The sequence below is a fragment of the Coenobita brevimanus genome, chromosome 87 (assembly GCF_032717465.1).
Source record: "Coenobita brevimanus isolate Jiangsu-jjx chromosome 87, ASM3271746v2, whole genome shotgun sequence".
Taxonomy (NCBI): Eukaryota; Metazoa; Arthropoda; class Malacostraca; order Decapoda; family Coenobitidae; genus Coenobita; species Coenobita brevimanus.
Genome location: NC_137040.1, coordinates 14,483,068 through 14,501,474, shown reverse-complemented (window position 1 = coordinate 14,501,474; position 18,407 = coordinate 14,483,068). Strand labels below are relative to the sequence as shown.

General features: G+C 41.0%; 1 protein-coding gene across 1 annotated transcript in view; it reads right to left on the bottom strand.

Moving 5' to 3' along the window:
* The window catches only part of Camta (Calmodulin-binding transcription activator), a 1,827,966-nt gene that overhangs the window by 1,588,632 nt on the left and 220,927 nt on the right, over positions 1-18,407 (bottom strand). Inside the window, exons 6-9 of the mRNA XM_080281035.1 lie at positions 15,469-15,662; positions 14,964-15,078; positions 13,642-13,645; positions 13,021-13,039 (exon numbers count right to left, since the gene is read on the bottom strand). Coding sequence (XP_080137161.1) covers positions 13,021-13,039; positions 13,642-13,645; positions 14,964-15,078; positions 15,469-15,662 — 332 coding nt within the window. The remainder of the gene's footprint in view (positions 1-13,020; positions 13,040-13,641; positions 13,646-14,963; positions 15,079-15,468; positions 15,663-18,407) is intronic.

The window sequence follows — 18,407 nt, the reverse complement described above, 5'->3', positions numbered from 1 at the left end:
CCCTCCCCTTCCACAAACTCCTTTTCATTAGTGAAAACCAACTGGAAACATTTGTTCATTATTTCAGCTTGCATTGTCGCATCTTTATAGACCTCTCCTTCTACTTTCAGTTTGGTGATTCCTTCCTTTTGTTTCAATTTGTCATTGACAAATCTATAAAACAGTTTGGGTTCATCCTTACATTTGTCTATTAAACCATTTTGAAAGTTCCTTTCTTCTTCTCTAGGTATTCTTGTATATTCATTTCTAGTTCATTTACAGTCTTCCTTTGTTCTGTTATTACCTCTCTTTCTCCAGTTGTTCCATGCCGGGTCCCTCTCTTTTTTGCTATCATATACCTTCTATTAAACCACTCTTTTTTCCTGTTTTCTTTCCCACTTACTCTTTGCACATATTTTTCAACTCCCAAATTACAGAGGTCTAGAAAGATATCCCATTTCCCCTGTATCTCTCGTTTCTCTGAATTTTCTCCAATCTGCTTTTTCAAAAAATTTTCTCAATCCTGTAAAGTTTGCTTTCCCAAAGTTGTATCTTCCCTGCCTATAAAGCTCGTCTCTTGGCACCACGTTCCCTATTATCATCTGGAACTCAATGACCACATGATCATTTCTTCCTATAGGACACAGATATATCAAAGATTCAATTACATCAGGTTCTTTGCTTAACAGTAAATCTAATCTTGCTGGTGTGTCCTCACCTTGTAATCATGTCTCTTCTTTGATCCACGGCATCATCACATTATTCACTGTTATATTTAACAATATAGTGCCCCACGAATCTTCACTACCCCCTGAGTCCCATTCCTCCTCGTTCACCTCTTTACAATTAAATCACTCTCTGTAAATAATTAGCCATGTCTGACAAGATCTCCCGGTATTCATTGTCATTCCATGCTCTTGTCTTAGAAGGAACATATACTACTGCCATATCCCTCTGGCCATTCTCTCCAGTTTCTAATTTTATATTTATCACTGTTTGAGAAGAAAGATATTTATAAGTATACATGGGTGAGACAGGAGGGTGGAAGGGTTGTTGATAGAGCCTTGATGGACTATGTGGTTGTGTCTAGGAATGTAATAGGAAGATTGTTGGATGTGAGAGTTCTGAGAGGGGAGGGTGGAGGTATGTCTGACCACTACCTGGTGGAGGGAAAGTTAAGAGTAGGTAAGAGATGGGTGAGAGCTAGGAGGGTTAGGTGTGGCAGGGAGGTTTTGAAAGTGAGTGAGTTGGATAAAAGAGAGAAAAAGATAGAGTATCAGGAGAAATTGAAAGATGAGTGGAACGCAGTGAAAGATCAGGAAAATGGCAGCGTGGAGGAGGAATGGCAGTTGTTTAAGAGTGCTGTGGTGGAGCATGCAGAAGAGGTGTGTGGTGTGAGACGTGTGGGTGGTGGTGTAAGAAAAGGAAGTGAATGGTGGTGCGAGGAAGTAAGTATGGCTGTGGCTGAGAAGAGACGTGCATATGAAGTGTGGCTGCAGAGGAAGGATGAGATGTCATACGAAAGGTATAAGGAAAAGAGGAATAGAGCGAGAAGGGCTGTGCGTGATGCTAAAGTGGCAGCAGATGAGAGGTGGGGTAGGCGGCTGACAGAGAATTTTCAACAGAATAAGAAAATGTTTTGGAAGGAGGTGAAAAGGGTGCGAAAGGGAGAGTCTGGGAAGGAAGAACGAGTAAAAGCAGAGGATGGAAGGATGTTAATTGAGATGGATGCAGTAAGGAAGAGATGGGCAGAGTATTTTGAAAGATTGTTAAATGTACAGGAGGAAAACGTGGCTGAGATTGTGGCAGATAGAAGGGTGCAAGGAATAAATGTGTTGGGAGAGTTGAATGATTCTTTGATCACGAAGGAGGAAGTGGAGAAGGAAGTAAAGGAGATGAAAACAGGGAAAGCTGCAGGTATGGATGGGTGTGCTGTGGAATGCCTGAAGGGTGGTGGAGTGACTATTGTTGACTGGTTAGTAAGATTATTGAATGTGTGCTTTGAGAAAGGTATGGTGCCAATTGACTGGGCAAGTGCTTGTGTGGTTCCGTTGTATAAAGGCAAGGGTGATAAGTATGAATGTACTAGCTTTAGGGGTATAAGTCTGTTGAGTGTTGTAGGTAAAGTGTATGGTAGAGTGTTAATTATGAGAGTTAGAGAGGGTACAGAGGGAGTGATTAGTGATGAGCAGTGTGGCTTTAGGAGAGGGAGGGGATGCGTTGATCAGGTGTTTGCTGTGAGACAAGTGTGTGAAAAGTATTTAGCGAAAGGCAAGGATGTGTTTTGGGCATTTATGGATTTAGAGAAAGCGTATGATAGAACTGATAGGGAGGCTTTGTGGACTGTTTTAAGATTGTATGGACTTGATGGTAGGTTACTAAAAGGGGTGAAAAGTTTTTATGTAAATAGTAGAGCGTGTGTAAGAGTGGGAAATGCTGTGAGTGATTGGTTTCCCGTGAGAGTGGGGCTGCGACAGGGATGTGTGATGTCCCCTTGGTTGTTTAATATTTACATGGATGGTGTTGTAAGGGAGGTGAATGCAAGAGTTTTAGGTGGTCTGAGTCTGGTAAATGTTGATGGAGGAGAGTGGAATCTGAAGCAACTGCTGTTTGCAGATGATACTGCATTGGTGACTGATTCAGAGGAGAAATTGAGACAGTTGGTAGAGGAGTTTGGAAGGGTGTGTGAAAGGAGGAAATTGAAAGTAAATGAGAATAAGAGTAAAGTGATGAAGTGTACGAGGTTGATAGATGGTAGGGGGATGAATATAGTTTTGAATGGTGAGTTGCTTGAGGAGGTAGATTGTTTTAAATATCTAGGGTCACATGTTGCTGTGGATGGAAGAATAGATGCAGAAGTGAAGTTTAGAATTAATGAAGTAGGAAAGGTGCTGGGAGGAATGAAAAAGTGTTTAAATGTCGTTCGCTTAGAATGGATGTAAAGAGAAGGCTGTATGAGGGTGTTGTGGTACCGACTGCGTTATATGGGGCTGAAACATGGAATATGGGTGTAGCAGAGAGGAAAAGTTTGAATGTAATGGAGATGAGATGTCTGAGGAGTATGTGTGGAGTGACGCGTATGGATCGAGTGCGAAATGATGAAGTGCGAAGGAGAACTGGAGTTGTTCGGGAGATGGCTGGTAGAGTTGAGCAGAGGGTGTTGCAGTGGTTTGGGCATATGGAGAGAATGGATAATGAGCGATTGGTGAAAAAGATAACTAGATCTGATGTGAGAGGTGTAAGACTGAGAGGAAGACCACGAATAGGATGGATGGACAGTGTGAAGAGAGCGCTGGATGCGAGAGGGATGTCTGTTGAGCAAGGAAGAGTGGCTGTGCGTGACAGAAATAAATGGAGAGAAATTGTGAATGAATAAGTGATGACGCAGCCCTGAGGGGATATTCTCCTGCATTTGGTCTGATCAGCTAGTCAGGTCAGGTGCGGGTAAGGGGATGGGTCTGTTATGATGTGGCAGGGGTAAACCAGTTCTGCTGTCGGGCCCTGCTGTGGATGTCACTGCTTGCATTGCGCAGTTGACCCTTGTGCGGTGTGATGCGGTGAGGATCTGTCCGTTCTCCCCTTTGGGGCTAAGATGCGAATGAATGTGTTTGAATGGATGAGTAAATGGAGAGTGAGTCGTCCTGTCTCGGCTACCTCCCTTTCCTTGGGGGAAGCAGCCTAGGTATATAGATAGATAGATAGACTTCAGCCCTGCCATTTCCCATTTCCACAGTATCTACATTTATGTTGTTCTTCACTGCTATCTTCACTCCTCCTGTTTTTCTTTTCTGTCTGTTCTTCACAGTTTGTATTTGCCATCTACCATATGAACATCAATATCCTCTCTTAACTTGGTCTCTACAAAGCACATAACATCAGGTTCACGTACCCTCAAGAAATCGTTGATTTCTAACATTGTCGACATTAAACCATCAACATTAGTATATGCCACTTTCAAACTTTTTTTGTTTTTTATACCCTCTTCTCTCCTTCAGTACTACTTTCTCAATTTCTGATCCATAACTCTCCAATAAAACACTGTCCTCTCTTCCTCTGTTCTTTTGCTTCTTTAACGAAGTCCTTCATTTTAGCTCTTTCTTCTTCATTTGCATCTCTCCTTATCCAAACAATTTTGAACCCCTCTTTGTCTGATAATTTCCATGTTCTATTGATGATTTCGTTTACCATTACCTGGGACTTAAACTTTACCTTCAAAGGCCTTGTCCCTCCTTCCTCGTACTTTCCTAACCTAAACACTTCTTCAATCTCTTCTTGAGCTTCGCTGTTACCCTCCATAACTACTGATATTTCTCTAACCTTACTCAGTTCTTGTCTATCTCCTTCTGATCTTACTGTCATATGTTTTTCTTTTACTCCTGTGTGTGTGTGTGTGTGTGTGTGTGTGTGTGTGTGTGTGTTTACCTATTTGTAGTATACGGCTTGGTTCCAATTAACACTTGTAATGGAGGATGCGTGAGCATGCGTTATTTGATATCAAGCAAATTGATACACATAACTTATGGGGAAAAACTCATTTCGTGGGTGAATGACTCCAACTTTAGGGGTTAAACTGTTAAACACTGATAATTACCCTAGTACTTAATAAACACTGATAATTTACCTAGTACTTAATAACAGTATATTGTATGTACATACATGCACCAGTGTGCACATACCCTCAATGAGCTGGTCCAAACTGATTTGCTGCCTCTCTCGGTCTCTGTCTTTGTCTCTCTCTCTCTCTCTCTCTCTCACTCTGTCTGTATCCCTCTCTCGTAAATACAGTAATATGAAGTAATATGCACCCAAACCCAAATCACACTAAAATAATAAGAGAGTGGCTGAAAGTATTACTGTACTTGTATTTTATATTATGTTGTGAATTACTGGCATAAAATACAAGTGATTTACTGATATTTTTTCAATAATCAGTGAAGTCATATGCTATAAACATTAGCTAGAGAACACTTTTGTGGTTGCAAACCGTGCAGCTATGCTTTGAAATTACTCATAAATAACATTATATTAATAAGATTTATAAAGTAAGTGGTACAGTAAAAGTCCTATTATTCGGCAGCTGATTGTTCGGTAGATCCGACATTTTGGCAGTTTTGAGAAATAGTCCCATTTACGAAAATCGTTGATTGTTCGGCAGATGTCCGGAATCATCTCAGCAGTCTAGGAAGTGTTATCTGTGGCTTGTAGGCCTAATGTTTCATTACACTTCTGTATGTTCACTAATTTCTATATTTTTATTCAGATTCAGATATAGTACTGTACTGATTACAATATTGCACAGTATCATACACTACAGTAACCACCTCCACCAAATTGGCGAGGGTTACGTTCCAAGCCCCCACGCTAATTCTTGAAATTCTTTTTCTTGATGCCTTCCTGAAAATGACACTTACCGGTAATTGAGTAGCCCATGAACCACTGACACTGTAATGCATTACCCATAAATAAATGTTGCTTGTTAAATCAGTTTTCCCGTTGTTTTTAGCTGTAACATTGTGACCGCTCTAGTATTTTCATTCCTCAGCATAATGGTGGAAGGGACTGTCATGTTTAACTGAACCTAACTTAACCGAGTTTAACTGTACCTAATAATTTAACCAAACCTAACCTAACCTTAACCGAGTTTAACTGTACCTAATAATTTAACCAAACCTAACCTAACCTAAAGTCAGAAAAATACTTAAAAATAAACTGGAGGAATATGAATTGCTAAGGTCTCTCTGATGAAAGTTAAAAGTACATTTAGTGCTCATTCTTTTGTTTGTTTTTGTGCTTAACATGAAAGAGAGAGCATTGATGCAAACAATAATATATCCTATTAACCCCTTAATAACCTCCGGCACTGAACAACCTTTTACAGTACCGATGTCAGTGATGTTAAGTTAGTGTGAGCTATAAAGAAAACTGAACAATTATGGGGACGGAACGAAAGTCACTGGTATGTTTACATGACTACGCTACGATTCCAAGCAGTTAGGCGGTTGGTTAATCTCAGATGTTTTCGCCCATTTGGTAAATAGACCGTAACTTTATCAATCTTTCCGTGACTCATAGCGAATCATAGCATGGGTTTAGGAAGCTAAATAACACATTGCTAGGTGAGCCAGACGATTATCTTCCCATCTTTAAGAAAATAAATTGATTTCAGAAGAATGGAAGAACTTTACGTACTCAGAGAGGGATTTAATTTCTTCCATTTTCTTATAAGATGTGAAGATAATCGTCTGGCGCACCTAGAAATGTGTTATTTAGCTTCCTAAACCCATGCTATGATTGACTGGAGAACTGATAAAGTTACGGTGCATTTACCAAATGGGCGAAAACATCTGAGATTAACTGACCCCCTGACTGCTTGGAATCGTAGCTTAGAGTCACGTAAACACACCAGTGACCTTCGTTCCATTCCCATAATTGTTCACAGTTTTTCCATAGCCCACTAACTCGACATCGGTACTGTAAAGGGTTGTTCAATGTCGGAGGTTATTAAGGGGTTCATGGAATACATTACTGTTTCCATCAGTACTCTCCTTTCACATGTAAACAAAAAAACGAACAAAAGAGTGAGTGCTAAATGTAAGTTATAACTTTCACCAGAAAGACCTTACCAATTCAGATCCCTTTATTTTATGCAATTTTCCGACTATTTTATTTTGTTTGGAAAAAGTACTGTATACAGTCCTCACTCCAAACATATTTGTAATAATATAAGTAGTGATGAGTTCACCAATACAAGTGATGTACTGAGCTGGTAGGGAATATTCCGTATCATTTCGGCCATCCAGGAAGTGTTATCTGACTTGTAGGCCTACTGTGTCATTACCCTTGTATATGTTCACTAATTTATATATATATATATATATATATATATATATATATTTCAGATTCAGGTATAGTACTGTATTGATTGCAGTATTGTACAGTATACAGTACTCTCTCCAAACACAGTTGTAATACCGTACCATAAGTGGTGATGAGTGTTCACCAATATATTTAAGGTACTGAGTGGGTAGGTTTTTGATTATTTGGCAAATCTAATTTCTCGGCATCATCCTGGTCCCATAGATGCCGAATAATGGGACTTGTACTGTAATACAGTAATCCCTCCAAGATCTGACGTAATAGTGCCAAAGGCATGTCTCGGACTTGGTTTTCTCCAGGACTTGGGAAAAATGCCCCTGGACAGGTACTTATAGACCCCAACCTAACCTAACTTTGAAAGATACCTAAATGACTCCCAACCGGACATGCACAGCACCAATTTATGATCCTATTCACACAAATAAGGGACAGAAACCATTAAAAAAAATGAAAAGTAACCAGAGAATATGAAATTAGAAGTGAGTATGGAAAATATTTAGCAGAGTACAGGGTACTTACGACATGTCTGTGACAGTAGCAATGATTAACCCGCCTCCTCTATGTCTCTGACAGTTGTGAAGGTGCACTTGAAGCACGTACCGTAATCCAGTGTTGCGCTGCTCTTAATCCTTTGCACTGTGAATTATAATTGTTTAACACTGCACATTCTGTTCTTACTTGCGCCATGCCAGTATTGCACTCTGCACTTACTCCTTTGCACTCTGAATTCTAATTTCTTAACACTGCACAACACTGGTCTAGTGGCGAGGTATTGCAGTTTATTCACTGTCCATCACAAAAGCGGGCACATGGACAGCCATGGCGATGAGCATGCAGTCACGACGGTAGGTAGGCAAGAAGTAGGGAGGATGCAGGGGCACTCTAGCAGATGTTGCCGGAACTACGCGTCAAAACACAGCTGTTCGTCACCGTGCGGCAAATTTAAAGTAGGGATGAACATATATTGGCTTTTTGTTTGCATCTGGACGTTTTTTGGCCATTTTTGGACCCAAGCCCAAAATGTCCGGAACTTGGGTGTCTGGGTCTTAAAGGGATTACTGTATAAGTCTTTCATGTAAGGGGTGCAAATGAAGAGGTGAAAGAGAGAGAGATTGTCCATGTGCTTCAAGGTGCAAAAGTGGATGTATGTGGATTAGCTGAAACTAAAAGGTGAGGTGAGAGTGAGAGAGAATGGAAGTATGGATAGGGTATATGCGTAGGAGTAGGTGAGAATGAGAGGGCAAAAGAAGGAGTGAGTCTTGTTGTGAGTAACAGTTGGAAGGAGAATATAAGACAGTATGGATCAGTTGGCTCAAGGACTGTCTGGGTAAGAATGAAAGTTGGACTACAAATGTGGGTGATTGCGTGGTGAATCCGCCATAGCAAGATCGTGCAAACAGAGTGAGAGAAGAGTTCTGGACAAATGTGGAAGCATGCATGGAAAAGTTTGAAAAGAATGAGAGAGTTGGTGAGTGGGGTGTTCCCAGAGATAGATGAGAATGGCAGTGCTTTAGTGGACATTTGTGCCGCGAGGGGGTTTGTGACAGCCAATACCCTCTTCAGGCAAAAAAATGATACACAGGTATACATGGCAAGTGATGAGAAGGGTGGGTGGTGAACTGAATGAATGGAAGGCAATGATTGATTATGTGTGTGTGACGATAGGATAAGGTGTTTAATGGATGCAAGAGCATATTATAGACGCTGGGGGAATGGACTTTTTGACCACCACATGGTGGCGGTCAGAATCAAGGGCCAAAGGAAACAGAGAAACAGAAGTACGGAAGGACAGGAGGAAGTAGTTCATGCAAGGAGAGTGGAAGGGTTGCAAGAGGATGGAAAAAAGGCAAAATTTAAGAGGGAAGGGGAGGAGTGATTGGGTAAATATGGACTGAAGCAGATGGGGGATGTGGAAGGTGTGTGCAAGATATTCACAGAAGAAATCTGTGCAGCATGTGAGGTTGTGTGTGGGTTGAAGAGAAGATGAAAGGGGGTGCAGGGAACAGCATGGTGGAATGAGGTGAAAGAGGCTGTGGCACAAAAGAAGAAAGCATATAGTGAGTGGATGAGAAACAGGGATATGGAAGACGTTGAGAGATGGAAGAAAGAGTCACATGTAGAGAGGAAGAAAGAGTCACATGTAGAGAGGAAGAAAGAGGTGAAAAGATTAGTAAGAGAGAGTAAGAAGAGAGTGGATGAGGAATTTTGAAGGAATTTGAGTGTAACGTGGAGGGAATGTAAGAAAATGTTCTGGAAAGAGGTAAAGTGAGTTAGACAGGATGCCAAAGTAGTTAATGAGGCAGTGAAAGCTAAAAATGGTAGATTACTAGTAGAGAAGGAAGAAAAAGTGAGCAGATGGAGAGAACACTATACAAAATTACTGAACATAGAGAATGAAAGTAATGTAAGTGGCTGGGGAATGGCTTAGAGACAGAGGAATGTGAGAAGAGAGGAAGAAATCAGTAGGATGGAAGTTGTGGAAGCAATGAAGAAAGTTAAATGGGGAAAGCCCCAGGAATTGATGGAGTGTGTGGTGAAATGCCGCAGTATGGGGGAGAGAGAGTAGTAGAATGGATGTGGAAGATGTGCAGATTGGCCTGGGAGGAAGATAGCGTCCCAGAGGATTGGAAGTCAAGTATAATTATTCCCCTGTACAACGGAAAAGGGAGAAAAGAATTGTGTGGTAATCATAGGGGTATTTATCTTCTTAGTGTAACAGGCAAAGTATATGGTAGGATACTTGTTGACAGAGTTAGGGAAATAACAGAGGAATTAAATTGGAGAAGTACAGGGAGGTTTTAGAAATGGAAGAGGTTGTGTAGATCAGATATTCATTCTTAGATCTTTAGTGGAAAAGTCTCTTGAGAAGAGAAAGAAGCTGTATGCGGCCTTCATGGATTTGGAGAAAGCATATGACAGGGTGGATTGACAAGGATTGTGGAAAGTATTAAGAACATATGGAGTAGATGGAAAGTTGTTGAAGGCTGTGAAGAGTATGTATGAGGGTGCTAAGGCCACAGTGTGTGTGGATAGTGAACTGAGTGAATTCTTCTATTTAAAGCTTGGATTGAAGCAAGGATGTGTCATGTCTCCATGGTTGTTCAATCTGTATATGATAGAGTTATAAAAGAAATACAAGGGAGACCAGTGGATGCTGGCACATCCCTAGTGAGAGAAAGCAATGTTTGGAATCTCCCTGTATTGTTGTCTGCGTTGTTGAGTGAAGATGAAGGGGAGCTGCAAGGTTTGGTGGATGAGTCTGGGAGTGTGTATAAGAAACGGAATCTAAAGGTGAATGTAGGGAAGAGTAAAGTTATGGTCTTTGAGAGATCTGAAGTAAGTGAAAGTACAGTGAGGTTGGATGAGGAGGAAATGGAAACTGTGAGTGCATTTAAGTACTTGGGCGGTGTGATGAGTAAGGAGGGAAGTTTAGAGGGTGAAGCGCTTGAAAGGGTACAACAAGGAATAGAGGTTGCTGGTTCCTTGAAAGCAGTGATAAGAAACAGGGAAGTGAGCATGGAAGTGAAAAAGTTACTACATGACAGTATTGTGATACCAACTCTAACATATGGAAGTGAAGCTTGGACCTTGTTGGAGGGACAGAAGTCAAGAGTACAAGCAATGGAAATGAGTTATTTGAGAGGAACATGTTGAATCACATGGAGCGACTGACTGACATGAGAAAGTGAAGAAGCATTGTGGTGTGGATGTGGATGTGATAGGAAACGTTAGGAGAAACACAATGAGGTGGTTTGGCCACGTGGAGAGGATGGAGAGTGAGAGACTGATGAGGAGAGTGTATGTGAGTGAGGTGGAGGGGGGGAGAGGGAGGGGGAGGCCGAGGATGAGATGGAGGGATGGGGTGGAGAGGTATATGAGAGAGGGGGATGTGAGTTGGGAGCAGGGCAGTGAAATGGCGGGGGACAGGGCGATGTGGAGGCGATTTGTCTGTGGCCACCCCAAACGGGATTGAGGCGTCTGGCAATAGATAAATAGATATACCTCACTATAACAGACTAATTGGGCCTAAACCATTCCGAAAAATGCAAAATTCCGATAAAAGTGACATTCAGACTTCCCTCTGCTAACCCGGACTTTTTCTGATGCATCAGACATTAGTCTGGATCACATAAACGGTTTTTAAACTGCTTTGACTACCACTGCGGTACTGTAATGTGTTATAACTTCACTAATCAAATGGTATAATATATATAATAATACTGTACTGTACACTGATAAACATGTCTTTTATTTACCTTATTGTGGTGAACATAGCTGAAGTGGTCAGGCAGTCCGGACTGCTTCTAGCTTTATTGGACTTTTTCCTATATGAAGGAATTTAGTCCGGTTGCTCCTCAAGTCCGATAAAAGTGAATTCCGGTCAATTGAAGTCCATTATATTGAGGCTTTTCTGTACTGACTGACAAATGAGGAAGTGAAGGAGCATTGTGGTGTGGATGTGGATGTGATAGGAAGCGTTAGGAAAAATACGCTGACGTGGTTTGGCCATGTGGAGATGGAGAGTGACAGACTGATGAGGAGAGTGTATGTGAGTGAGGTGGAAGGGGGGAGAGGGCAGGGGAGGCCAAGGATGAGATGGAGGGATGAAGTGGAGGTATATGAGAGAGGGGGTGTGTGAGCTGGGAGCAGGGCAGCGAAATGGCATTGGACAGGGTGACATGGGGGCAATTTGTTTGTGGTCATCCCTTACGGGATTAAGGCGTCTGGCAATAAATAGACAGACAGATAGGTTTGCCTACAATAGTCTCTCCTCCATTCGCACTTTTCTATAAAATATCCATGTCAATTTTTCTGAACTGTGAGGTGCTCCTTTTCACTTTCTCCTGTTGGTTTCAGCTGGAAGATTTGGTGGATGGAGGAGAGGCTTCTCCTTTGCTATCCTTGTCTTATTCTAGTAGTTTACTCACTCTTGTAAGACTGCCTGGCATGGTCCAACCAGCCTAATGCATTAATCCTCTCTTCCTATGTTTTTATGTAGTGAGACTTGCTTCGTAAAGAAAATGGATATTTGCAGGCTCAAACATCAAGATGAGAATGACCAGATGGATGTGTAGATTATCCTTGAATGACAGGCCTGGGGGGCTTGGGACTAGGAATGAAGAGTTGAGAGGAAGGATGGGACTTGATTGTATTAGTGATATGCTAAGAAGAGGAACCCTGGGATGACTGATCAAGTGGTGATGATGAAGGGTGACAACTGGGTGCAGGGGGTAAGATATATGAATGCTGCAGATAAAGCTGTAGGAAGCAGGCCAAAAAAGACTTAGAATATGGACACAGCATATGACCTCAGGGATAAAGGACTGAACAGAGAGGCTGCTTAGGACAGAGCAGTGCTGGGAGATGCCATTATATGATCAAGGCTGATGCATGCAAGCAGGTTGGGACCTTTATAAATGAAACGTAATACAGTAATCACTCCAATATCCGATGTAATAGAGACATAGGTAGGTCCGGATATTGGTTCTGTCCGGATATTGGGCCCCAGCTTATGGACTTGTACTTATGGACCCTAACTCAGAGAAACACCTATACAACTACCTCTGGACATGCGTAGCACCTATTTAAGACCCAAATCACACCAATAAGGCACATAAATGACTGAAATAAATGAAAAAGAAACATAAAATGAAGGTTTAGAAGTAGGTTCATACAATAATAAACATTCTGGTGACTGGCTCCTGGACTTCTGGACCCTAACCTAGCCTAACTCAGAAAAACACCTTCCTACTGCACATGCACAGCTCCTAACACCCTATTCACACCAATAAAGGACATTAAAGAGTGAAATGAGGTAAGTATAGTATGGAAAAAAGTACAGTATGAAACATTCTTATGTCCGGATAGTGGGGATGTTCGGATATTGGGCGTCCGGATATTAGAGTGACTACTGTAATGAAGCCAATGCTGAACATGGTATAATATACCGTACTAGGGTTATTTTCACCAAGTTTTCAAGTTAATGACTCTGAGCTGTTAATAACTCAGTAAGATGTGAAAACATTGTGGCCCATCCCACCATTACACATCTCCCTTTACTGTGCTCTTGATCTACCTCTCCCTCTTCTAACCAAGTCACTCGTACAGTTTTTGGTTAATCACTCACTATGACCCAACAAAAATTACCATACAATATAAACTTGCCTGCAGCAGCCAGTAGCATCTTCAAAGATGAACGTCATGAGGTTAGACTGAAGTCAGCCCTGGCTCTGTTCAAAATCGCCACATATACTGGTAGCTATCTTATGTAGTGTTCATCACTGGTAGATTTACAATAAAAAATAATTAAACTAATACTGTTGACAAAATTGTCAAAAACAAGATGCACTTGAATATTTATATACTCTAATTTAGGACAACTTCAAGGACAGCCACAACTGTATTACATACTGACAGTGCTTCCAGCTGGTGTCTGCTGCTGAATATAACTGAAAGTTCTTAATGCAAGCATGGATTTTTAAGATGAAGAAGTGCTTGTAGCTTTTCATCAGCCTATTTTTTGTGACTATATTCCCTACGCATGAAACATGCTGATACCTTACATGGAATGAAGTGGCTTTAGAACAAACCCAACTCTGTTTACATACTAACAGTTCTGCCACCTGGTGCCTGCTAATGAATACAACTAAGACCTCAATACAAGCATGGATTTTTAGGATGAACAAATGATTTTAAATACTGGCTTTCATTTTTCATGACATTAAAGTTTTCTTTGCATGAATCGTGCTGGTACTTTACAGGCAATTAAGTGACCTGAGGACAAACCCAGCTGGAACAGAATAGAGATACTAAGGTGAATATGTATATGCAAACCCACCTGTTTCAAATTCAGTAAAGAAGCAGAAAGTAGGACAGAAGTAATCTGTAGTCTCTTTATGTATAACTATGGCACTGAGTTTCATTGCTTAGTTCTTTTCTTTAGAAATAATGAAACTTTTGACTGATGAATAGTACTGAATGGACAACTGATGAATAGTACTGAATGGACATACTGAAAGGCAAGTGCACATATGAGTAACTGTTGTTGTATCAAGTTAATATTTCAGAGGGTATGAGTCAAAAACTTTTCTTTAGACTTGCTCTTCCAAAATTAGAGCGAGTCATACACACAGCAGTGTCTTATATGCCGAGAAATACGGTAATTATACAGTAGACAGTAACGAGATTACAGACTAAAATTAAACTAATAGTCATTAACTCTGAGTAAATTATAAGTACTACATGAAGTTACCAGAAAATAAATACAGTACATCCATACCCCCATATCCCGCAGTGTTGTGTACCAGTGGGAATGCTCAGTCAGCGAGTATGTTGGATATTGTGGCAATTTTCCCCATAAGACACTGAAGAAAAGTCAGGGATGCATTTCAGACCCAAACCCATACTCTCATATACCTTCCTCAATCAACAGAGACCGACACTGAAACACACTAGGTAATGTTATCCTCATAAACAATACTACAATACTGCTAAAAAATGGCAAATCAAATATCACATGCAGGAGGGTGGGATGGTGGGACATGCGGTGTTCAACATCATTTCAGGGCACTTAAACAGTCAGGCAGGCTGCTGGCAGTGTGCCAAGTGGGGGTGAGGAAGGGTTGGGGAGGGAGATAAGCAGGGGTGGGGGGGGAGACTAGTGGGGGTGAGGGAGGGAGACAAGCAGGGGTATGGGTGGGAGACAAGTGGGGGTGGGGGAGGGTGGGGACACTGGGAAGGAGGCAAGAAAGCCAAACAGCCCTGCAACTCCTCCCCCCCACAAGTCTCACTCAATCAATCACTCATTCACTCACTCACTCACTCACTCACCACTATCAATCATTCACCACACACATACACACACACACACACACACACACAGATCAGCCAGAGCGAACGGACGTGTCTCAACTACCTCTGCAAACCTTTAGTAGTTTTCATGAATTATGTTTGTCCTGTCTCCTGTAGTTCTGTCTAAAGTTTAATGTATTGCATGTTAATACATTCTACCAAAATTGTAAAGCGCTATTGTCAGTGAGTATACATGAATGTTTATAGGAATCTCGCTAACAGCTGTTTAGTACTGTAAAGGGGGTATCACATGGTACCTGAAATCATGGTAAACGCCCACAAAACCGTGGTAGCCACCGATGATTTGGTCGGCAAAACTGGATTCAGTTCAAATCCATTCCTGCCGATGATTTCAGGTACAAAACGTTTTCTCTGATACCAGAGCGAGCTGAATGGAGAACTTGGAGGCTATACTGCAGTATTTTGTTTATTTTTTAAAAGTTATAATTCCCTCCTAGTGCCTTTTACTTTCCATTATATAATTAATTATGAAAGCTTAAATAACCTTTTATATCATGCACGGGTAAAATGACGATGTCGATAACTGTTGTTTACACTGGGGAGCAGATACAGCACACCACGCTGGGTGAAGGAGTACTGTATGTATCTCACCATTCATTCAACACTGCAGATATGATGGCATCTGGGCAGATAGTATGGAAAAGGGCTGCTGAAATCGCTCTCATTGAAAAAATAAGGTCATTCCCTTGTCATGGGAAGGCTGCTCCACAGCCGCCTTCTCGTGGTTTTGGCCACTGTCACTTTTTTCTTCTTAAGTGTCACCACTGCAAGAGCCAATGCAGCAATCACTCTCTCCTCAGCAAATTCAGGAAAAGCCATGTTGCATCTGATACGTGTGACTCGTGTGAGACGGTGGGACAGACTCTGGTGTGCTTTGTTTACATTTTTGCCAACAGTTGGCGGCATTCGAGGGACGTGTGTGATTGGGTTTGTGTCTGGTTCCAGGAAACCAGGAACGCATTCCATCGGCAAACCATGATTTCACGTACCGTGTGATACCCCCTTAACCAACCATCAAACCTGGCTGACAATGTAAACATCGAGAGACTCTAATTTCCAGGATTTGACAGTGAAACAAGTGTGATGGATTCAGTTAAAACGCTGATTATGAGAATCAGTGAATTGGAAAAGAAAATGGAGGATCTAGTATCAAGAAACATGCCTGAATTTGAAATGAGAAAATATCAAATTAAGGAGAAAACTAGAAGAAAGCAGTAACAAAATGGAGAAGGTGAGTACTGTGTTAGAAGGGCAAAAGGCAAAGTGGGCACACAGAAAGAAGTGGTCAGCTTTACTGTTGTGAAAATATTATTTTCTTCACCAAAATAGGTTCATACACATTTAATTATCTGAAATTCGGTGCTTAATTTCACTATCAATGCAAAAGTAGGATTCAGAGCAAAAATGTGTTAAGGTTTGAGAGTATTTCTACTTTAGATCACCAACATGCCTTGACAGACTTCTGCTTTGAACAAATATTGATTTACAGTGCAGATAAATGTATTTGCATGTTAAATTAAGAACTATACAAAGCAGAAGTCCGCCAAGGCAAGCTGTTGAGCTAAAGGAAACACTTTCGCTAACGTTAAAGTATTTTCGTTCAGAATCCGGATTTTTTCATGAACAGATAAACACTAAAATCTGACCGGATTTTAGATAATTAAGTGTGTGTTTAAGTCTAGATGGTAATAAAAACTATAATATTTACCAACTAAAACTGTCGATTCGGTAAATAACCACCCATTCGGTGTTTCGTTGCACCCTCCTAAAGGTACTAATAGGCTCTATCCTTCAAGCTGAGAGAACTCACTGAAAAGTTTCTTTCAGATAGAAGAACAATAAGAACCTAGTGCCAAAATCCAGCACAAAGCCGGATCATCGGCTAACTAATAATGAAAAGGTCAAACACAAAACATTCATGAGCATAACACCAATATAAACTCATACAATTGATATTGTACGCCATACATTAAACACTCCCCCTCATGAGGAACGAGCACCGCTCGGGAATGGTGTAACTGTTAGCTACTTCTAGTCAATTTCACTGCAATCTACTTACCTAACAGGTATCACCCATTTACACCATGAAAAGCATTCCTTCATAACATACCTGAAGAGGGTAATTTGGATCTATGATGATCACTTTGATAAATATCATGACTACTATCATCGCTGTTACTGATAGTCTTGTGTGATAGATTGGAGTATGAATACTGACGTCATCACCATCATGGTGGCTGCTTCCCTTCAGCCACAAAGAATTAAAGTTATCATGTCTTGATCAGTGCAACTGATAAAGTAAATTAAAGATACTTATACCATAAGCTTCTATGTACAGCATAAGACAACTCTGTTCCTGAAATTTGGTGAAAACATGCCGTGAAGGACGAACATTACGGTATTCGCTTCCCGACATGATCGGAACAGTTGGTACTGGTGTGAGGAAACTTTCCAGTTTCTCCAGTGACTCTACCACGGAATGTTAACAGTGGTTGAGCATGACTGCTGACCTCTGTCACCTGCGACAATGTGGGTGTGGCAAGCCTTCCATTATGTTTCGTCAGTTGTATTTATACATCGGACAAAAGCAGGAACTGAGTTGTGTCTTATACTGTACATGGCAGAATGCACTTGCCATGTTTACCCAGGATCAGAAACACGTCTGTTCATGTTCGTCAGTGAAGAAGTGCAGGTTCGGCCCTATACATCACCAATATTCGAATTCAATTCACTTTTTTCTTCACTCGGTATCCCCTCTAACCCTGCTCCTCACAGAATCCCAAATCTCACCCTCTACTGAAATATCTCCATTTTCTTTTCCTGCTTACCAACTTCTCACAAACTTCCATAACATGGGTGGCACCTGTTATATTAAATCTGAATTAGCAGCTGACACTGCTTTGACCCTCACTTTAACTGATTTTGATCATTCACCGCATAAACTAAATTATCTAAATATTACCAAATACTGTATATCTGTATAGTCTCCCGCTCCACCAAAGCTTCTTCAGAATCCAGTGTAGGGCCTATTTGATGCTACAGTGTATATTTACACAGCTGACTAACCTTAACCTCACCCTTAGCACTAAAATTAACATTTTGGAATATTTTAATATACATAATGCAGAATGGTTATCGCATTCTGCCAGGACTGATGATACCGGTCTAGAATGCGAGATATTTGCAGAATCATTTAATTTCACACAGTTGGTAAAGCAACCAACCAGAATACCAAATAATCCTGACCGTAACACCTATCTCTTTGATCTATTCCTGACAAATAATCCAGATCAATACAAGAAAGAAGTAATGTCACCAATTGTATCCTCCGACCACAATCTCATCAAACCCTCATTAGTCAGTTCCCCCAAACCCCCGTTCTGAACCTGTCAGGGTGACCCGATGGTACTTTGATTGGGCAGACTGGGATGGATGAATTCAGAAATAATCTTGCTGACATTCCATGGCTGTATTTCTTCTCGAGTGACATAATTCTACCCAGGTCCACATTAATGACTTAATATAGGATGGCATGGAATTGTTCATATCAAGTCAACAGTTCACTAAAAGATCGGACTTCCCAAAATGGTTTGATAGCATCTGTGCCAGCACAACGGCCCAAAAGTCATTTGCATATAACTCTTACTAAAAAAAAAAAAAAATCTGAACCACTCAGTCAA